The sequence below is a fragment of the Microcaecilia unicolor genome, chromosome 1 (assembly GCF_901765095.1).
Source record: "Microcaecilia unicolor chromosome 1, aMicUni1.1, whole genome shotgun sequence".
In the NCBI taxonomy this organism is placed as follows: Eukaryota; Metazoa; Chordata; class Amphibia; order Gymnophiona; family Siphonopidae; genus Microcaecilia; species Microcaecilia unicolor.
In genome coordinates, this window is record NC_044031.1 from 729241019 (window position 1) to 729258350 (window position 17332).

Here is a 17332-nt window from a genome sequence, read left to right on the forward strand (position 1 = left end):
TAAGCACTGAGCCGAGCCTGCATGGTTTTTACTGCTGCTGCCGCCCTAACCCCGACGAGGTAAAATAGATGACTTTTAAAATTTGGAGGGAGGAGGCCTGGAACTCGAAGGGAGGGATGGGACCCTGGAACTGGGAGGGAGGGAGGGAGGGAGGGGGGCCTGGAACTCGGAGGGAGGTGGAGGGGGACAAGGGGGAGGGGGAGAGGGATGAGGAGGAGTGGGGAATGCTCCACCTGTAAAAAAAAAAAAATTCAGCACCCCAATCATTTTGAAAAGTTTGCTCCTATGCTCCAGGACTGGACTTGGGAAACACTGTTCTATAACACTGCACGCAAATTTTAGGAATGCCCCCGATCTGTCTATGCACCTCCCATGGCCATGCCCCTTTTGGGTTGCACGCTATGGGATTTGGATGTACATTGTGAGTGTATCCAGATGTGTGTGCAGATTCAAATTGGCTCCAGTTAGTGCCAATTATCAGCTCATTATTTTGTTTGTTACATTTGTACCCCGTGCTTTCTCACTCGTGGCAGGCTCAATGCGGCTTACATGGGGCAATGGAGGGTTAAGTGACTTGCCCAGTGTCACAAGGAGCTGCCTGTGCCTTGAAGTGGGAATTGAACTCAGTTACTCAGTTCCCCAGGACCAAAGTCCACCACCCTAACCACTAGGCCACTATTGGCAATAATTAGCTTGTTAGCCAATTTACCACCCCCCCCCCCCCCTCTTTTTACAAAGCTGTGCTAGAGGCTGCCAATGCGGTAATGCCGACAAAGCCCATTCAAAGAGAATGGGCTGTGTCGGCATTGCCACGCGGCAGCCTCTAGTGTGACTTTGTAAAAGGGGATGTTAGTTGGGTGCACATCTTTGATTGGTGCCCAATTTTGGGTGCCATATATAGAATCTGGGGGTCTGGAGATAATTTTATAAGAACGTTTACATATAAAACAGCATTGTATATGAACTCATCTGAGTTTATAAAATTTCCAGGGGGTATATGTATGCATAAAGTAGGAACACTGTGTGTACATCTTCCTTTCCTGAGATTTATTTATTTTATTTATTTGTATCCCACATTTTCCCACCTATTTGTAGGCTCAATGTGGCTTACATAGTACCGGAGAGGCCTTTGCAGGCTCCGGTGTGAACAAATATAGGGTGATGTTGTGGTAAGATCAAGTTCATGTGGCACAGCCACATTAGGGAATCGGAGAACGGAAGAGTTGTGTTATGTCCATTACGTGCTTTAGTTTGGTTGTGTTAGATAAAGTTAGAAAGGCACTTTGGATCATATAAAACGGGTTGGCAATGTCTGCATAATTGAATTGTGTGATTTGTTGTAGGGCAACACTTATGTACTTATGTGAATTTTGTCAGCAGAAGCAGCCATTTTACAAATATACATGTTGAAAACATGACTGTCACAAACCCAGCAGCTTCCACATAGAGATGGCAGCACTTTATGTGTGCAAGTGGCAGTTACTTCCATGAGAAGCTGTCCCATTTTGCAAACCCAGAAAGCAGACAGGCAGACAATCTACAACGGCCAGAAAAAGAGATGCCAAAAGTCCAGAAGATGATCCAGAAAGGTTTATCAGCAAGAACAGCAGCAAAAGGGGTAAAAACTGCATTTGACTTGTCCAAGTTTCACCCTATAACAACATAAGACTACCTCTACTTCAGGAAGCAGGTGAAAGCTTGGCTCTTCAACCAGGCCTTTAATGGAAGAAGTAACTAACTTGTTAGACTCACTCACATACACAAGGATTGACTCAGGCTGCACATACTGCAGCAGGACATGTTTATCCACTCCTACCCTAGCTGAGATAATATTTAATCATATCTCAGACCTCATGTGCAACTTTCTGTAAATTAATCCCCTTATTTTTGAACTCTACTACTACTACTACTTAGCATTTCTATAGTGCTGCCAGGGTTACGCAGCGCTGTACAAGTTTAACATGGGGAAGGACAGTCCCTGCTCAAGAGAGCTTACAATCTAAAGGTTACAAACTATGTAGTCAGTGTAGGTAACATGAATGGGGAGGGTGATTAGGCGCCAAAAGCAAGGGAGAAGAGATGGGTTTTGAGTAAGGACTTGAAAATGGGGAGGGAGGGCGCATGGTGTATGGGCTCTGGAAGTCTGTTCCAGGCATAAAGTGATGTGAGGCAGAAGGGGCGGAGTCTGGAGTTAGCGGTGGTAGAGAAGGGTACAGATAGGAGTGATTTGTCCTGAGAGCGGAGGTTATGGGTGGGAACATACGGGGAGAGGAGGGTAGAGAGGTAATGGGGGGGGGGGGCTGCAGATTGAGTGCACTTGAAGGTCAATAGGAGAAGCTTGAAACTGTATATGGTAGCGGATCGGGAGCCAGTGAAGCAACTTGAGGAGAGGGGTGATATGAGCGTATTGGTTCACGCAGTAGATAAGATGTGCGGCGGAATTTTGGACAGATTGAAGGGGGGATAGGTGGCTAAGCGGGAGGCCAGCGAGAAGAAGGTTGCAATAGTCAAGACGAGAGGTAATGAGCGAGTGGACAAGGATTCGGGTGGTCTGTTCAGAGAGGAATGGGCGAATTTTGCTAATATTATAGAGGAAGAAGCGACAGGTCTTAGCTGTCTGCTGAATATGGGTAGAGAAGGAGAGGGAGGGGTCGAAGATGACTCCGAGATTGCGGGCTGAAGAGATGGGGACTCTCTTGCCTATCTATATGTTCCATCTTTGCTTAGACCCAAAGCTGTCTATTAAAATATTTTATTACATATTGTGTTGACGTTGTAAGTAGCATACTAAGCCATGCTTTGTATTGTTATTTGAATATTTTTACTGCTGTAATTGTCTATTGATTACGTTTGATTTATTCTTACTGTATACCGCCTTGAGGGCCTCTTTTACAATGCCGCACTACCAATTCATGATGCAAAAAATGAGTGGAAGTCCATTCAATTCCTATGGGCTTCCTCTCATTTGCCATGCAGGAATCGGTAGCGCTGCTTTGTAAAAGAAGCCCTGAGTGCATTCCTTCAAAAAGGTGGTAAATAAATCCTAATAAATAAATAGATATAAGGGCTGCGTCAGGGGCCTATAGCACCAGATAGGTTAAAAAGACCACTTAACCCAATCTGTTGAAAATTAATCTCTCTCTCTCTATCAAGCAAAGGTCCATTGTTAATCTGGCAACCCTGACCCATGTCAGTTCTCATCGTGGTGCCAAAATAAAAAGACTTGTATGATTTGCAACTCTTCGAGTAGAAATCATTGCGTCGTCCTCCCTTTTGGATCTCCGTAGAGGTTGTGTTCCTGTTTTTTTTCTTTTTGACTTTGCTGTTCTACAGTGCCAAATATTCTGATGGTGCTATATAAAAACTATAAGATGACATGGTCTTTAAAATACACAAATCGGGCACACGTCACATGCTCGGCCCTGCTCAAAATTCAGAGACAACAGACTTTTTTCAAGAATATGTGGAAGTTTATTAAGGCTGCATCCAGGAACGCAAATTACAATTGCTTTTTATATAATATCAAGAAAACAGCATGCATACTTTACATAATTCCTAAGTGTTGGGCAACTTAGCTATCTGGAGTGGAGGAGTGGCCTAGTGGTTAGCATACCAGTCTTGCAATCCAGAGGTGGCCAGTTCAAATCCCAATGCTGCTCCTTGTGATCTTGGGCAAGTCACTTAACCCTCCATTGCCTCAGGTACAAGCTTAGATTGTGAGCCCTCCTGGGACAGAAAAATACCCAGTGTACCTGAATGTAACCCACCTTGAGCTACTACTGAAAAAGATGTGAGCAAAATCTAAATAAATTCTTTATAGGTACACAGCCTTTCCTCAGGCAACAGGATACTGTACACACATTCTGTTGGCTCTGTATGCACTATTGTTCTCTGCCCCCCCCCCCCCCCCAAGGAAAGGTCACTCCTGCTTTGCTATCCATTGCCCATGTTCTCCTGACCGTGCAAGCCAGGAGATAACAATGGCCCAATGTTTATTTCTCCTCACTTATACAGTGCCAAATATGCTGATGGTGCTATATAAGAAATATAAGATGACATGTAGGGGCGTAATCGAACGTCGCCGGCCAAATAGATCGCCGGCGATCTATGTTGGCAGTGGTGCTACAGCTGGTCGGAACTGTATTATCAAAAAAGATGGCCGGCCATCTCTTTTTTTTCGATAATACGGTTTAACCCGGCCAAATGCCGTGGAGTTCGCCGGGTTTGTTTTTCAGCGATAATGGAAAGTTATGTTGGCCATCTCAAACCCCGGCCAAATTCAAGGCATTTGGCCGTAGGAGGACCCAGCATTTTTAGTGCACTGGCCCCCCTGACATGCCAGGACACCAACCAGCCACCCTAGGGGTCACTGCACTGGACTTCAGAAAAGCTCCCACGTGCATAGCTCCCTTACTTTGGGAGCTGAGCCCCCCAACCCCCCCCCAAACCCACTACCCACAAATGTACTGCACCCACTAAAATTGTTCCAGGGACCTGCATACAGCCTCTAGGACTTATTGCTGCTGTATAACTTTGGCATACCAGTTCACACCTGAAGACTAATCTCTCTGAACAAGTCCTTTCTTGAAATAAGCACGTTTACTCACAGTTAACTGCAGATCAGAGGTTGTGCCCCACTGGCAAAGAATCCCCTGGTACTAAGATTAGCAGTAGGTCAGAGCTGGCACAATGGTGTACAATGCCCTCTTTCAGCACCATGCAAGGTAAGAACTATGTTCTCTAACGTGGGTAACACAGGAAAGGGATCTAAAAGTGGCTTACAAAAATGGCCACTACTGCATGGACTACAACAGGAAACAAAACAGGGCACACTCTGACCCAGTTAGCAGGGGGGGAAAAGCACCATGGGAGTACAGCCCAGTACCCTACACCCACCACAATGCATTGCTAATGTGACTCTGCAGGGCACCTAACAGAAAAGGTGTCACACTCACCCGAGAGCCACATCGCAACCAGGGAAAGGCTGTCGGAGGATACAACACATTCTGCTGTCATGGAGGTGGGTACGGCATTTGAGGCTGGCATAAAGGCTGGCAAAAAAGGTTTTTAGTTTTATTTTTTTTAGTTTGGAAGGGGATTGGAGACCACTGGGGGAGTATGGGGAGGTCGTCCCCCATTCCCTCCAGTGGTCATCTGGTCAGTTGGGGCACCTTTTTGAGGCTTGGTCGTGAAAATAAAAGGACCAAGTAAAGCCAGCGAAATACTGCTTAACGACGCTTTTTTTTTTCCATTATTGGCGAAAGCTGGCCATCTGGTAGCCACGCCCATGCCCACCCATGTCCCGCCTTCGCTAATCTACCGACACGCCCCCCTTGAACTTTCGCCGGCGAAGCGATGGGAAAGCGGCGATGCAGTCAAAAATGCCGCTTTCGATTATACCGATTTCGCCGCTTTTAAAAAATCGCTGGCCATCTCCCAATTTGTGTCGGAAGATGGCCGGCGATCACTTTCGATTATAAGCTGGATGGTCTTAAAAATGCATTGCTATGGCGCCCTTTTTCTAAAGCTTAGCGCAGTAACAAAAATTAGCATGCACTAAGCGCATCATGACTCATAAAATAGGACACGCAACATTTAGTATGCACTAGTGTTGGTTAGAGCACACTAACCTTTAGTAAAAAGGCCTCTAAGATAGCACAGAAATGCCATGGTTTGCTTCATGATGGTTTGATAGAAAATGTACCTTTGAACCGTTATGATTTTTTCTAAATTTGTTTCTGGTTTTCTATGACATTCTACCAGAATTTTGTGCCAAAAAAGTTCCCTAAAAATATAGGGAAAAGGCTAGTGTGAAATCCCCTACATTTCACATAACAATGTAAAAAAAACATCCAGTTCTGTTTTCGACATTAATATCTATTTTCAAACCAAGAGAAATACATTTTCAAAAACAAAAAGCATACGCACACGCTCAAAACTAAGTACACACATATTAGTGCACGCCAACTTTGTTTTAATTGTTGATTCTGTGTTAATTGTGTGATAGGGGAGATAATCCCTACAGCACCAAAAAGTTAGTAAACTGTGCCCGTCTTAAAATATTGACTATGAATATTGAAATTACCTTGGGGGCACAGAGCTGCCTAGGATATGTTAAACAGTTTTCTGGATCAAAGCATTGATCGTTAGAAGTCAGCAACAAAAGTTGTTTTCCATAGTATGACAAAGGCTGGGCGATTTTGAATCGGTGAGAGCCAGCATTTCTGCTAAGAAGAGTTGCATCTATATTTCAAAGCGTGCCAGTTTTCCTTCAGCTTTGCTGATCTTCTTTATAATGTGCTCTGGTAATCTAGACCTCTTCCATTTCACGAACCTGTTAAGATGAGTACAAGCCTCAAACGGTAATAAGCATAGGACAGTATTTTTTTTCCATAATTTGTATTACAACAGCACATTTAAAAATCTCATTATTTTCAGTTCACTTTGATTACGAAACACACAAACTTGCTTATTTATATTTTTCAACAATAAGGAAGTGATGAACCTCCAAAAATTAACATTAATCAGAACCGCTTTACTTTTTTTACTGTAAGAAGACAACAATGGAGACAAGTAAGTTTAAACTTTTTATTGACGCTACATTATTCTTATCAAGTTGTAATGTTTTCATCATTGTAGTCATTTACCAAATTGGAAATTATTATTCACAGCAAATGGAGAAAATAATATAGTAGAAGCATTGCCTTAATCTTTTCCATCTAATGTACATCCTGGATTGCTGTTTTTTTTGTCATGTATCATTTGTGTGTTTCCAAGAAAATATTTGAAGTACAGAAGGGAAGGGACCTATAGGATACCTTTTGCACCCCAGGCAGTTGTCCTTGGAGCTGAAGCCGGTGGTCTGAAGGTAGCAAGTTATTGAGTACATCACTTTGAACATATCCACTGTCCATGAGCATGAAATAGAATAGCAGAATTATGGATACAAAATAGCTCAATGATCGATTCCGTGTTCACCCTGTTAAGATCATCGTCCTGTCTATTGAGGGTACAGATTCTCTATTATTTTGTCTTCATACCTTAACTGAAGAGTTATTGCACTGTAGGACTAAAGGTTTCATTTTTGCATGAATATTTATAATAAAGCAGCAGTAATTTCATACTATTAACAAATATCTGAATTACTTGCCGTCTAAAACTGATTCATTAAGGGGTCCTTTTACTAAGGTGCGCTGAAAATGACCTGCGGTAGTGTAGGCACAGGTTTTGGGCAGCGCAGAATCATTTTTCAGAGCACCTGTAAAAAAAGGCCGTTTTAAAATTTTTGACAAAAATGGACTTGCAGCAAAATGAAAATTGCCAGGCATCCATTTTAGGTCTGCAACCTTACTGCCAGCCATTGACCTAGCAGTAAAGTCTCACGCGGTAACCGGGCAGTAATAACCTACATGTGTCAAATGCCACTTGGTGCGCATAGCTGACGCGCGCCAGAAAATAAAAAATATTTTTCGGACTCACGCAGCAGATGCGTGCCAAAAATGAAATTACCGCAAGGTCCATGCGATAGCCGGGTGGTAATTTGGAATTGGTGCACATTGGGTGCATGAAGGCGCTTACACAGCTTAGTAAAAGGGCCCCTAAAACATCTTTGTCATAAAGGTTATAGACAGAAACATAAGTACATAAGTAACGCCACACTGGGAAAAGACCAAGGGTCCATCGAGCCCAGCATCCTGTCCACGACAGCGGCCAATCCAGGACAAGGGCACCTGGCGAGCTTCCCAAACGTACAAACATACATGTTATTCCTGGAATTGTGGATTTTTCCCAAGTCCATTTAGTAGTGGTTTATGGACTTGTCCTTTAGGAACCGTCTAACCCCTTTTTAAACTCTGCTAAGCTAACCGCCTTTACCATGTTCTCCGGCAACGAATTCCAGAGTTTAATTACGCGTTGGGTGAAGAAATATTTTCTCTGATTTGTTTTAAATTTCCTACACTGTAGTTTCATCGCATGCCCCCTAGTCCTAGTATTTTTGGAAAGCGTGAACAGACGCTTCACATCCACCTGTTCCACTCCACTCAATATTTTATATATCTCCATCATGTCTCCCCTCAGCTGTCTCTTCTCCAAGCTGAAAAGCCCTAGCCTCCTTAGTCTTTCTTCATAGGGAAGTCGTCCCATCCCCGCTATCATTTTAGTCGTCCTTCGCTGCAACTTTTCCAATCTACTATATCTTTCTTGAGATGCGGCGACCAGAATTGAACACAGTACTCAAGGTGCAGTCGCACCATGGAGCGATACAACGGCATTATAACATCCTCACACCTGTTTTCCATACCTTTCCTAATAATACCCAATATTCTATTTGCTTTCCTAGCCGCAGCAGCACACTGAGCAGAAGGTTTCAGTGTATTATCGACGACAACACCTAGATCCCTTTCTTGGTCCATAACTCCTAACATGGAACCTTGCATGACGTAGCTATAATTCGGGTTCTTTTTTCCCCACATGCATCGCCTTGCACTTGCTCACATTAAACGTCATCTGCCATTTAGCCGCCCAGTCTCCCAGTCTCGTAAGGTCCTTCTGTAATTTTTCACAGTCCTGTCGCAAGTTAACGACTTTGAATAACTTTATGTCATCAGCAAATTTAATTACCTCACTAGTTACTCCCATCTCTAAATCATTTATAAATATATTAAAAAGCAGCGGTCCTAGCACGGACCCCTGAGGAACCCCACTAACTACCCTTCTCCATTGTGAATACTGCCCATTTAACCCCACTCTCTGTTTCCTATCCTTCAACCAGTTTTTAATCCACAATAGGACATTTCCTCCTATCCCATGACCCTCCAATTTCCTCTGTAGCCTTTCATGAGGTACCTTGTCAAACGCCTTTTGAAAATCCAGATACACAATATCAACCAGCTCCCCTTTGTCCACATGTTTGTTTACTCCTTCAAAGAATTGAAGTAAATTGGTCAGGCAAGATTTCCCCACACAAAAGCCGTGCTGACTTGGTCTCAGTAATCCATGTCCTCGGATGTGCTCTGTAATTTTGTTTTTGGTAATAGAAAGATGAAGGCAAAGATCATCCCCCTAATTCTATAAAAGTCACCACAGATTGCACGTGCCAATTAACTGATTAACAAGCTAATTAGCTCCAATAATTGACATTGGCACTAATTAATTTAATTGAAAATTACATGCATAAATTTAAATGCAGGATCTGCACCTAAATTTTACACGCGAGTAAAAAAATGGGTGCAGAAATTGGAGGGGCATGGGTAGAACAGGGGCATTCCTAGCACTTACACATTTTGTTATAGAACATGGGGGAGTACATGCCCAATTTAGGTGCATACATTTGCTCAGTTGGTGCAAATGGCCACGCCAAACGTTAGGTGAGATTCCCAGGCATAAGTACTATTCTATAAACATGCCTACCTTTAAGTGCAACTTATAGAATAGCAATTTTTCAGCGCCATATATAGAATTCACCTCCATTTTGCCCATCAATACAGTCTACTATCCCTTCCTCTCCCTTTGAGATCTTATGTCCTTTCCCAACCTTGCTTGAATTCAGACACAGTCTTCACTTCCACCACCTTCATCAGGATGCCGTTAAACCTATAGCCTCGATTGCACATTAAATAATGCTGGTTTCTGATTTTTTTTTTTTTCATTTTGCAGCAGTAAGAGAGATAAAGTCAGTCTGTTCTTGAAAACAAACCTTTTGCTAGTTGAAAATGAATAAAAAAAAATCAAACTGAATTATTGTGCAGACTATTCATGAGTGTAATCAAGAAGTAAATCCACTAAACTCTGCATTATTACTGTTAGTTGTTTTTAGCTATCTGGCTATATTTGGGACTGGTGGAGTTTTATTTTATTGTTTATTGAATTTTGTTTTCGGCACACAGAAATTAGGAACACTGGGTGTAATTGGGCTTCCTTAAATGCTTCTATTCTGCTCAATTCCTAAGCCAGGTCAATGGTCCTATATGTCCATTTAGTTTCATGCTACAAATAAGTTAATGGTGCCAGCTTTGGATTTATACCTGTGAATTATTTTTGCACACCTCTGATTTTTGCAGAAACAGAGCATTACACACTCATGCACTCTGTTAAGAAATAGGCATATTTACACGATTGTCAGGGTTCTTCATTAGTGCCACTGTCCCCATCACAGGCACATTCCATGCCCAGGGCACCCCTTGGATGTACATGGAATGCAGTGTCTGAAGAAGGGGGACAGAGACGATCTGTGCATGGTTCATTTCATTTTTTATTGAATATAATTTTCATTTTTTAATTGAGTATTTAAACATTATACATTCTATAACAGAACTAGAAAAATAGTCCACATCAAGGAAAGACACAGACCAAAAAAAGAACAGAAAATTTAAAAAAGGAAAAGCATAGTGGGAAAAAAAGGAAAATTTCAGTCTCCCACCCAACAGCTACACCCGTCAATATCCTAAATCCTCCAATTAAGACACTTTCCCAGAAACAGTTTTCACAGGTTTCATCAAGAGCTGCTCATGTTTCACAGGATGAATAAATATGTAACTCCTTACCAGCTACAACTACTGAACCCTCTCGTAGAGCACGCAAGCTTTCAGTAACATAAAAGCCTTCCTGTCCTTGCCATGTCTGGAAATATCTGAACTTTAGCCCCACAAAAAAAAAAAAAAAACAGAATCCTTTTGTTTTAAATAAGATTTCAGAATTAATATTTTATCATTCTCAGATGTTAAAGTCACAGACATCATCATCCTAGAAGAACTAACATCCTGTACATCCTCTTAATAAAAAAAAAAAAAGGTTTTTTTAAACCTGTGAGGTCCAAACTCTCCTAAGGCATTTTTCATTTAAATATTACTTTTCAGATTTTATTAAATATCATTTCATATTCTTCCTGTGGTTTCGCATACATTAAGGTGATTAATTTAGAAGTCATATTCGTGATTTATACATACAATACTGGTATTTACATGTGCCTCTCACATATATATAGAAAACCCAATTTTAGAGAACCAGAATTCACATCTATAAACCGTAAATACAAGCATATCGCAAAGAAGATTGTTTTGTACAAGGCCAAAAAATACTCTTGTATTCATCATTTCAGAAGAGCAATGCAAGTCTATAATCTTAACACCAACGCAGGATTTACAACCAGGGACATCTAGGATTAGAGGATGCTACCCCCACCGCCACCCCCACCAGTGCTTTTATTTCCAATCACAACATGATTGCAAGATCTATACTTAACTGGGAGAACATAGACATGTAGATAAGAACGTAAGTATTGCCATACTGGGACGGACCGAAGGTCCATCAAGCCCAGCATCCTGTTTCCAACAGTGGCCAATCCAGGTTACAAGTACCTGGCAAGATCCCAAAACAGTACAATACATTTTATGTTGCTTATCCCAGAAATAAGCAGTGGATTTTTCCCCAAGTCCAGCTTAATAATGGTTTATGGACTTTTCTTTTAGGAAGCTATCCAAGCTTTTTTAAAACCCCACTAACAGGCTTATTTTCAAAAGAGAAGGGTGCCCATCTTCGACACAAATCGGGAGATGGGCATCCTTCTTCCAGGGTCGCCCAAATCGGCATAATCGAAAGCTGATTTTGGGCATCCTCAACTGCTTTCCATCGCAGGGACGACCAACGTTCACGGGGCGTGTCGGAAGCCTAGCGAAGGTGGGACTGGGGCGTGCCTAACACTTGGGCGTCCTCGACCGATAATGGAAAAAAGAAAGGCGTCCCTGATGAGCACTTGGGCGACTTTACTTGGTACATTTTTTCTTACGACCAAGCCTCAAAAAGGTGCCCAAACTGACCAGATGACCACCGGAAATCAATATACTGGACATCTTAGGTGTGGTTTCCAAATCACTGATGGTTAAGTTCCAAGAATAAAGACTTATTAATCTAGTTGAAAGATCTATTCATTTGAACAATTCAAATAGCAGTCATTTTTCCATTGTAAGAAATATTTTTATGTGCTCAATAAACCCTGGGGAATGGGTTGTAAAAACAATTTTTTTAGGGACGGCTCAATTTTTCATTACATTTCTCTAGTGTCCCACTTGCAGGGTTTCTTATAACGTTTTTGGGTGCTGTGCTGTTGTGAGGATCTCCTGTCACTTGTAGGTGCTCTGTTCCAGTCTTCTTAACATCTTCTGACTTTCCAGACATGACAAGGATCATTATGGCCAAATATTGGCCTCAATACATTTTATTAAGAACATAAGCATTGCCATACTGGCACAGATAAAATTCCATCAAGCCCAGCATCCTGTTTCCAGCAGTGGCCATTATGTTATAGACCTCTATCGTATCTCCCCTCATCTGTCTTTTCTCCAAACTGAAGAGCCCTAGTCATTTTAGCCTTTCCTCAAAGGGAAGTCATCCCATCCCCTTTATCATTTTTGTCACCCTTCTCTGTACCTTTTCTAATTCCACTATATCTTTTTTGAGATGCGGTGACCAGAATTGCACACAATATTTGAGATGTGGTCACATCATGGAGCGATACAAAGACATTATAACATCCTCATTTTTGTTTTCCATTCCTTTCCTAATAATACCTAATATTTTATGTGTTTTCTTAGCTGCCACCTCAAATTGACCAGAGGGTTTCAACGTATCATCAATGATGACACCTAGATCCCTTTCCTGGTCAGTGACTCCTAATGTGGAACCTTGCATTATATAGCTATAGATTAGGTTCCTCTTTCCCACATGCATCACTTTGCACTTGCTCACATTAAATGTCATTTGCCATTTGGATGCTCAGTCTCGCAGTTTCATAAGGTCCTCTAATAATTTTTCACAATCTTCTTGCAATTTAACAACTTTGAATAACTTTGTGTCGTCAGCAAATTTAATTACCTCACTGGTTACTCCCATCTCTAGGGCTCTTCAGCGTGGAGAAAAGACGGTTGAGGGGAGATATGATAGAGGGCTATAAAATAAGGAGTGGAGTGGAACGGGTAGATGTGAAGCGTCTGTTTATGCTTTCCAAGAATACTAGGACTAGGGGGTATGCGATGAAGCTACAAAGTAGTAAATTTAAAATGAATCGGAGAAATTTTTTCTTCACTCAATGTGTAATTAAATTCTGGAATTTGTTGCCAGAGAATGTGGTAAAGGCGGTTAGCTTAGCGGAGTTCTAAAAAGGTTTGGACAGCTTCCTAAAGGAAAAGTCCATAGACCATTATTAAATGGACTTGGGGAAGGTCCACTATTTCTGGGATAAGCAGTATAAAATGTTTTGTACTTTTTTGGGATCGTGCCAGGTTTTTGTGACCTGGATTGGCCACTGTTGGAGACGGGATGCTGGGCTTGATGGACCTTTGGTCTTTCCCAGTATGGCAATACTTATGTACTTTTATATGTTAAAAAGCAGCAGTCCCAACACAGGCCCCTGGGAAACCCCACTATCTACCCTTCTCCATTGAGAATACTGACCATTTAACCCTACTCTCTGTTTTCAATCTTTTAACCAGTTTTTAATCCACAATTGAACAAATATACATACAACTAAGTGTCAGAACCCAGACAGGTATGTTCTCAAATACCAAGAAAAGGTGGCCGATTTCTGCTTAGATATGTATGTTGCTGTGTTGCTTTCATTGATGTTTTAGACAACGACAACTGGAAAATGGGGGCTGCTGCCATATGTAGCCGGCACATACACATCCATTCCTGCATTTATTTTAGAAAAGGCTCAATTGCAGCAGATCCTTTCCTTAAGTAGTACCAGAGGGTGTATCTTATAATCGAGTGTTTTTCCCCCTTGTATTCAAAGAGGGGTGCATATTAGAATCAAAGAAATACAATAAATAAAATAATGACCTTTCTAAAACATGAGCAGATATAAAGAGGAACAGGTGAGGTCTCAAAAGTTCCCATACTACAACCCAATTTTAACTGATCCTTAAAGTTTAATTTAATTTATTTAAAAGAATTTCTATTTCACCCATTCATCCAGTAGGGTACACAAGGGCAGATTATAGGAGAATAGAGTGGTATAAAATTCATACAATATAAAAACAAGACAGCCACATAGTATATAAAAATGCTTAAAAGCCTAATCAAAACATAGTACAACCCTTCGTTGATCCCACAAGCAAATACTTCTGAGGTAATCGACCAAAGATCCCAGGTATCAAAACACAGTGAAATCTAACGTATTGCATTCTAATTCCAAAACAGGAGACAGCTGGCTCCACAGGTCTGGCATGCTCTGTAAAAGTCCGGATCGCTGTGGTAATCTTTCCAAAATCCTTAGGACCCAGTAATGACAAATTAAAAGCATGTTCAAGAGATAAAATATCATATAGAAATGTGCCTTGAAAATTTGTCCCTGAAATAATCATGTCTTCCTTCATGTGTAACCCAAAATGCCAAACACAAGGAAGTTGAAGGAAACCCATCGGCTTACAGGAAAGGGATCACCTTGCCTCATCAGCTACTGTGGGTAGCCAACGTTTGAATTTATTGAAGCTTGCACAATTGTGCTAAAATTACAAACAGATAAGTAGAAAAGTGAAGGTTGCTGATAACCACTGGCTGCATAGTCATTTTGAAATGTTGGGGATTAAGCACTGACTGTAGTAGGCACATCAGCCTCAATTGAAATTATGCCTATTGGACTATGGCAGAAATCTGTGTGGTTCTGTGGTCATAAAAGAACCTAAGATCACTCTTAGACTGTGAGGCGTCCTTTTACTAAGGTGAACTGAAAAATAGTCTGCGCTGGTATAGATGCATGTATGGGACACACGCAGGTCCATTTTTCAGCGCATCTGCAAAAAAGTGCCTTTTTTTGGACGAAAATGGACACGCAGGAAAATTAAAATTGGTGTGTGTCCATTTTGGGCCTGAGACCTTACCGCCACCCACTGACTTAGCGGTAAGGTCTCACACATTAACCAGGCAGTAATTATCAGCACACGTATACTGCCGATTACCACCCAGTTAGTGCTACGCATCGGAAAATTTCCAGCATGCATAGTGGATGTGTGTAAAAAATTAAATTACCACCATGGCCACACGGTAGCCGGGCAGTAGTTCAGAACTGGCGTGCATTGGGCGTACGCAAGTGCCTACGCTGCTTAGCAAAAGGGCTCCTGAACTTCCAACTGAATGACAATAAAAGCATTCCCCACATCACTTCAGTTTTATCCATATTTAATTGCAAGTCTAATAACGTCAAACTGCTGTTGAGTACAGAAAGATACTTGTTTAACAAGGCTAGGTTCTCAGATACATTCTCAACTAAGCAAAGAAAGATCTGTATGTCATCTGCCTAGATGTAAGGTTGAAGATCAAATGACCTTAATCAGTGAAGTAACTGGACAAATATACAGATTGAAGAGAAAGGTATCAAAGCCTACAAAGACTCCAATTTACTCCAGGATCAATAGGGTTACCAGAACTTATTTCTCAAGTACTAAAATCCTTCCAAGGGTAAGGCTTTCCATAGAAAAGATTTCATTTACCTCTTTCAGTGAATGAGATAAGTGATGCAAGTTCTTTCCTGTAACTTTATCTATGTGATCAGGAAATGAAGAAAGCATTTCTTGATGACATCAGAATTTGCTGTCTGCCTAATTTTTAATACATTATATAAACCATTTCTCTTTCCTTTTTTTTTTTTGCTTGTTTATGGCTAGACTGTGGTTGGCTAGCGCAGATATTTGATGAGTTAGCAGGTAACCAAAGATGGATGATAATTAAGAACATATGTTAGAAGTATATGTGAAGAAAAAAATCTCAGTCAGTATATCATTATTTTTGGTCTTTTTTTTTTTTAGCCTTCCAGATACAGCCTAGCAAATGAGATGGACATGGAAAATTTCACCTCGGTGACCGAATTCATTCTGCTGGGACTTACCACTCAGCCAAAGACAGAGACTGTTCTCTTCGTGGTGTTTCTCATCTTCTACTTGATAACCTTATTGGGAAACTTCCTCATCGTCTTGTTAAGTAAAGTTGATCCTCGACTTGGTACACCTATGTACTTTTTCCTAAGCAACCTCTCCTTCTTAGACATTTGCTACACGTCAAGTATAAGCCCCAAAATGCTGGTAAACTTCCTGGTTGAGAGGAAGAGCATTTCTTTTCAAGGGTGTGCAACCCAAATGTTCATCCATCTAGCCTTGGGAGGAACAGAATGCTACCTTCTCATGGTAATGGCTTATGATAGGTACGTTGCTATATGTAGTCCCTTACATTATACAAATATCATGAACAGTTCACTCTGCATTCAGTTGGCAGTTGGTTCCTGGCTAGGGGGAATTTTGAACTCGGCGATACACACGGTGCTTGCATTGCTGTTACCCTACTGTGGTCCCAATGTGATTAACCATTTCTTTTGTGAGGTGCCAGCAGTGATAGAACTGGCTTGCACCGATGTCTCCACCAATAAAACTGTAATTTTTGTATGTGCAATATTGGTGGTAATGATCCCCTTTTTCCTAATCCTGATTACATACATCCGCATCCTCGCCAGTATCCTGAAGATCCGTTCTGCAGCAGGGAGGCAGAAAGCATTTTCTACTTGCGCCTCTCATCTAACTGTAGTTACTTTATTCTATGGCACTATTATATTTATGTATATGAGACCTGGGTCAAGCAGCCATTCTGAGCAGGATAAAATGTCAACTCTGTTTTACAGTGTTGTGACTCCAATGCTAAATCCCATCATCTATAGTCTGAGAAACAAGGATGTGAAAAATGCTTTGACCAAACTCACAATGAAGAAGGTAACTTCGCAATAGGCTTACCTTCTAGCTCTATAGCTGGAGGGAGAGGCCGAGCCAGTCCTGCTTTTCTTGCCTGTTGCATGCTGGAACTTGTAGTTCCTGTGTCTTATGAATCATGAACTAAAAGGCCATAATTACAATGGGGGGGAGCAGGGCTGGCACAGCCCCTCCTTACAAACCTGGAACTATAAGGCATAGAATGTAAGTATTTAACATAATTTGTATTAATACTGAACATTGCATCTTCTTCAGAGGCCCCTAAGTCTTCTGGGGGGGGGAGCTATAGACTGTTCTTCTGAGTCTCTCTCTAGCCCTCACTTCTGAGACTATCTTGTTGTCTCCAGGGGCATAGTCAGACAACAGATTTTGGGTGGGCCTAGGCAAGAAGTGGTTGGGGACCAAGTGTTACCCCCCCCCCCCCCCCCCACCACCACCACCACCACCACCACCACTACCCAAAAAATATCTCAGCTGGCGGAAAAATTCTTCTTTCCATCTTGGCAGTCTGCAGCAGGCATGCGCTGAAAACTGAGCAAGCGCAGATGCCAGTATTATGGAGAGTAGCATTTTCATTACCATCA

General features: G+C 41.6%; 1 protein-coding gene across 1 annotated transcript in view; it reads left to right on the forward strand.

Annotated features, from left to right (window-relative positions):
* LOC115462002 (olfactory receptor 2G3-like) overlaps nucleotides 1-16766 on the forward strand; it is a 50198-nt gene extending 33432 nt beyond the window's left edge. Inside the window, exon 2 of the mRNA XM_030192053.1 lies at nucleotides 15809-16766. Within this exon, the coding sequence (XP_030047913.1) occupies nucleotides 15828-16766 (939 nt within the window). The 5' untranslated portion in view covers nucleotides 15809-15827. The remainder of the gene's footprint in view (nucleotides 1-15808) is intronic.
* The last annotated feature ends 566 nt before the right edge of the window (nucleotides 16767-17332 follow it).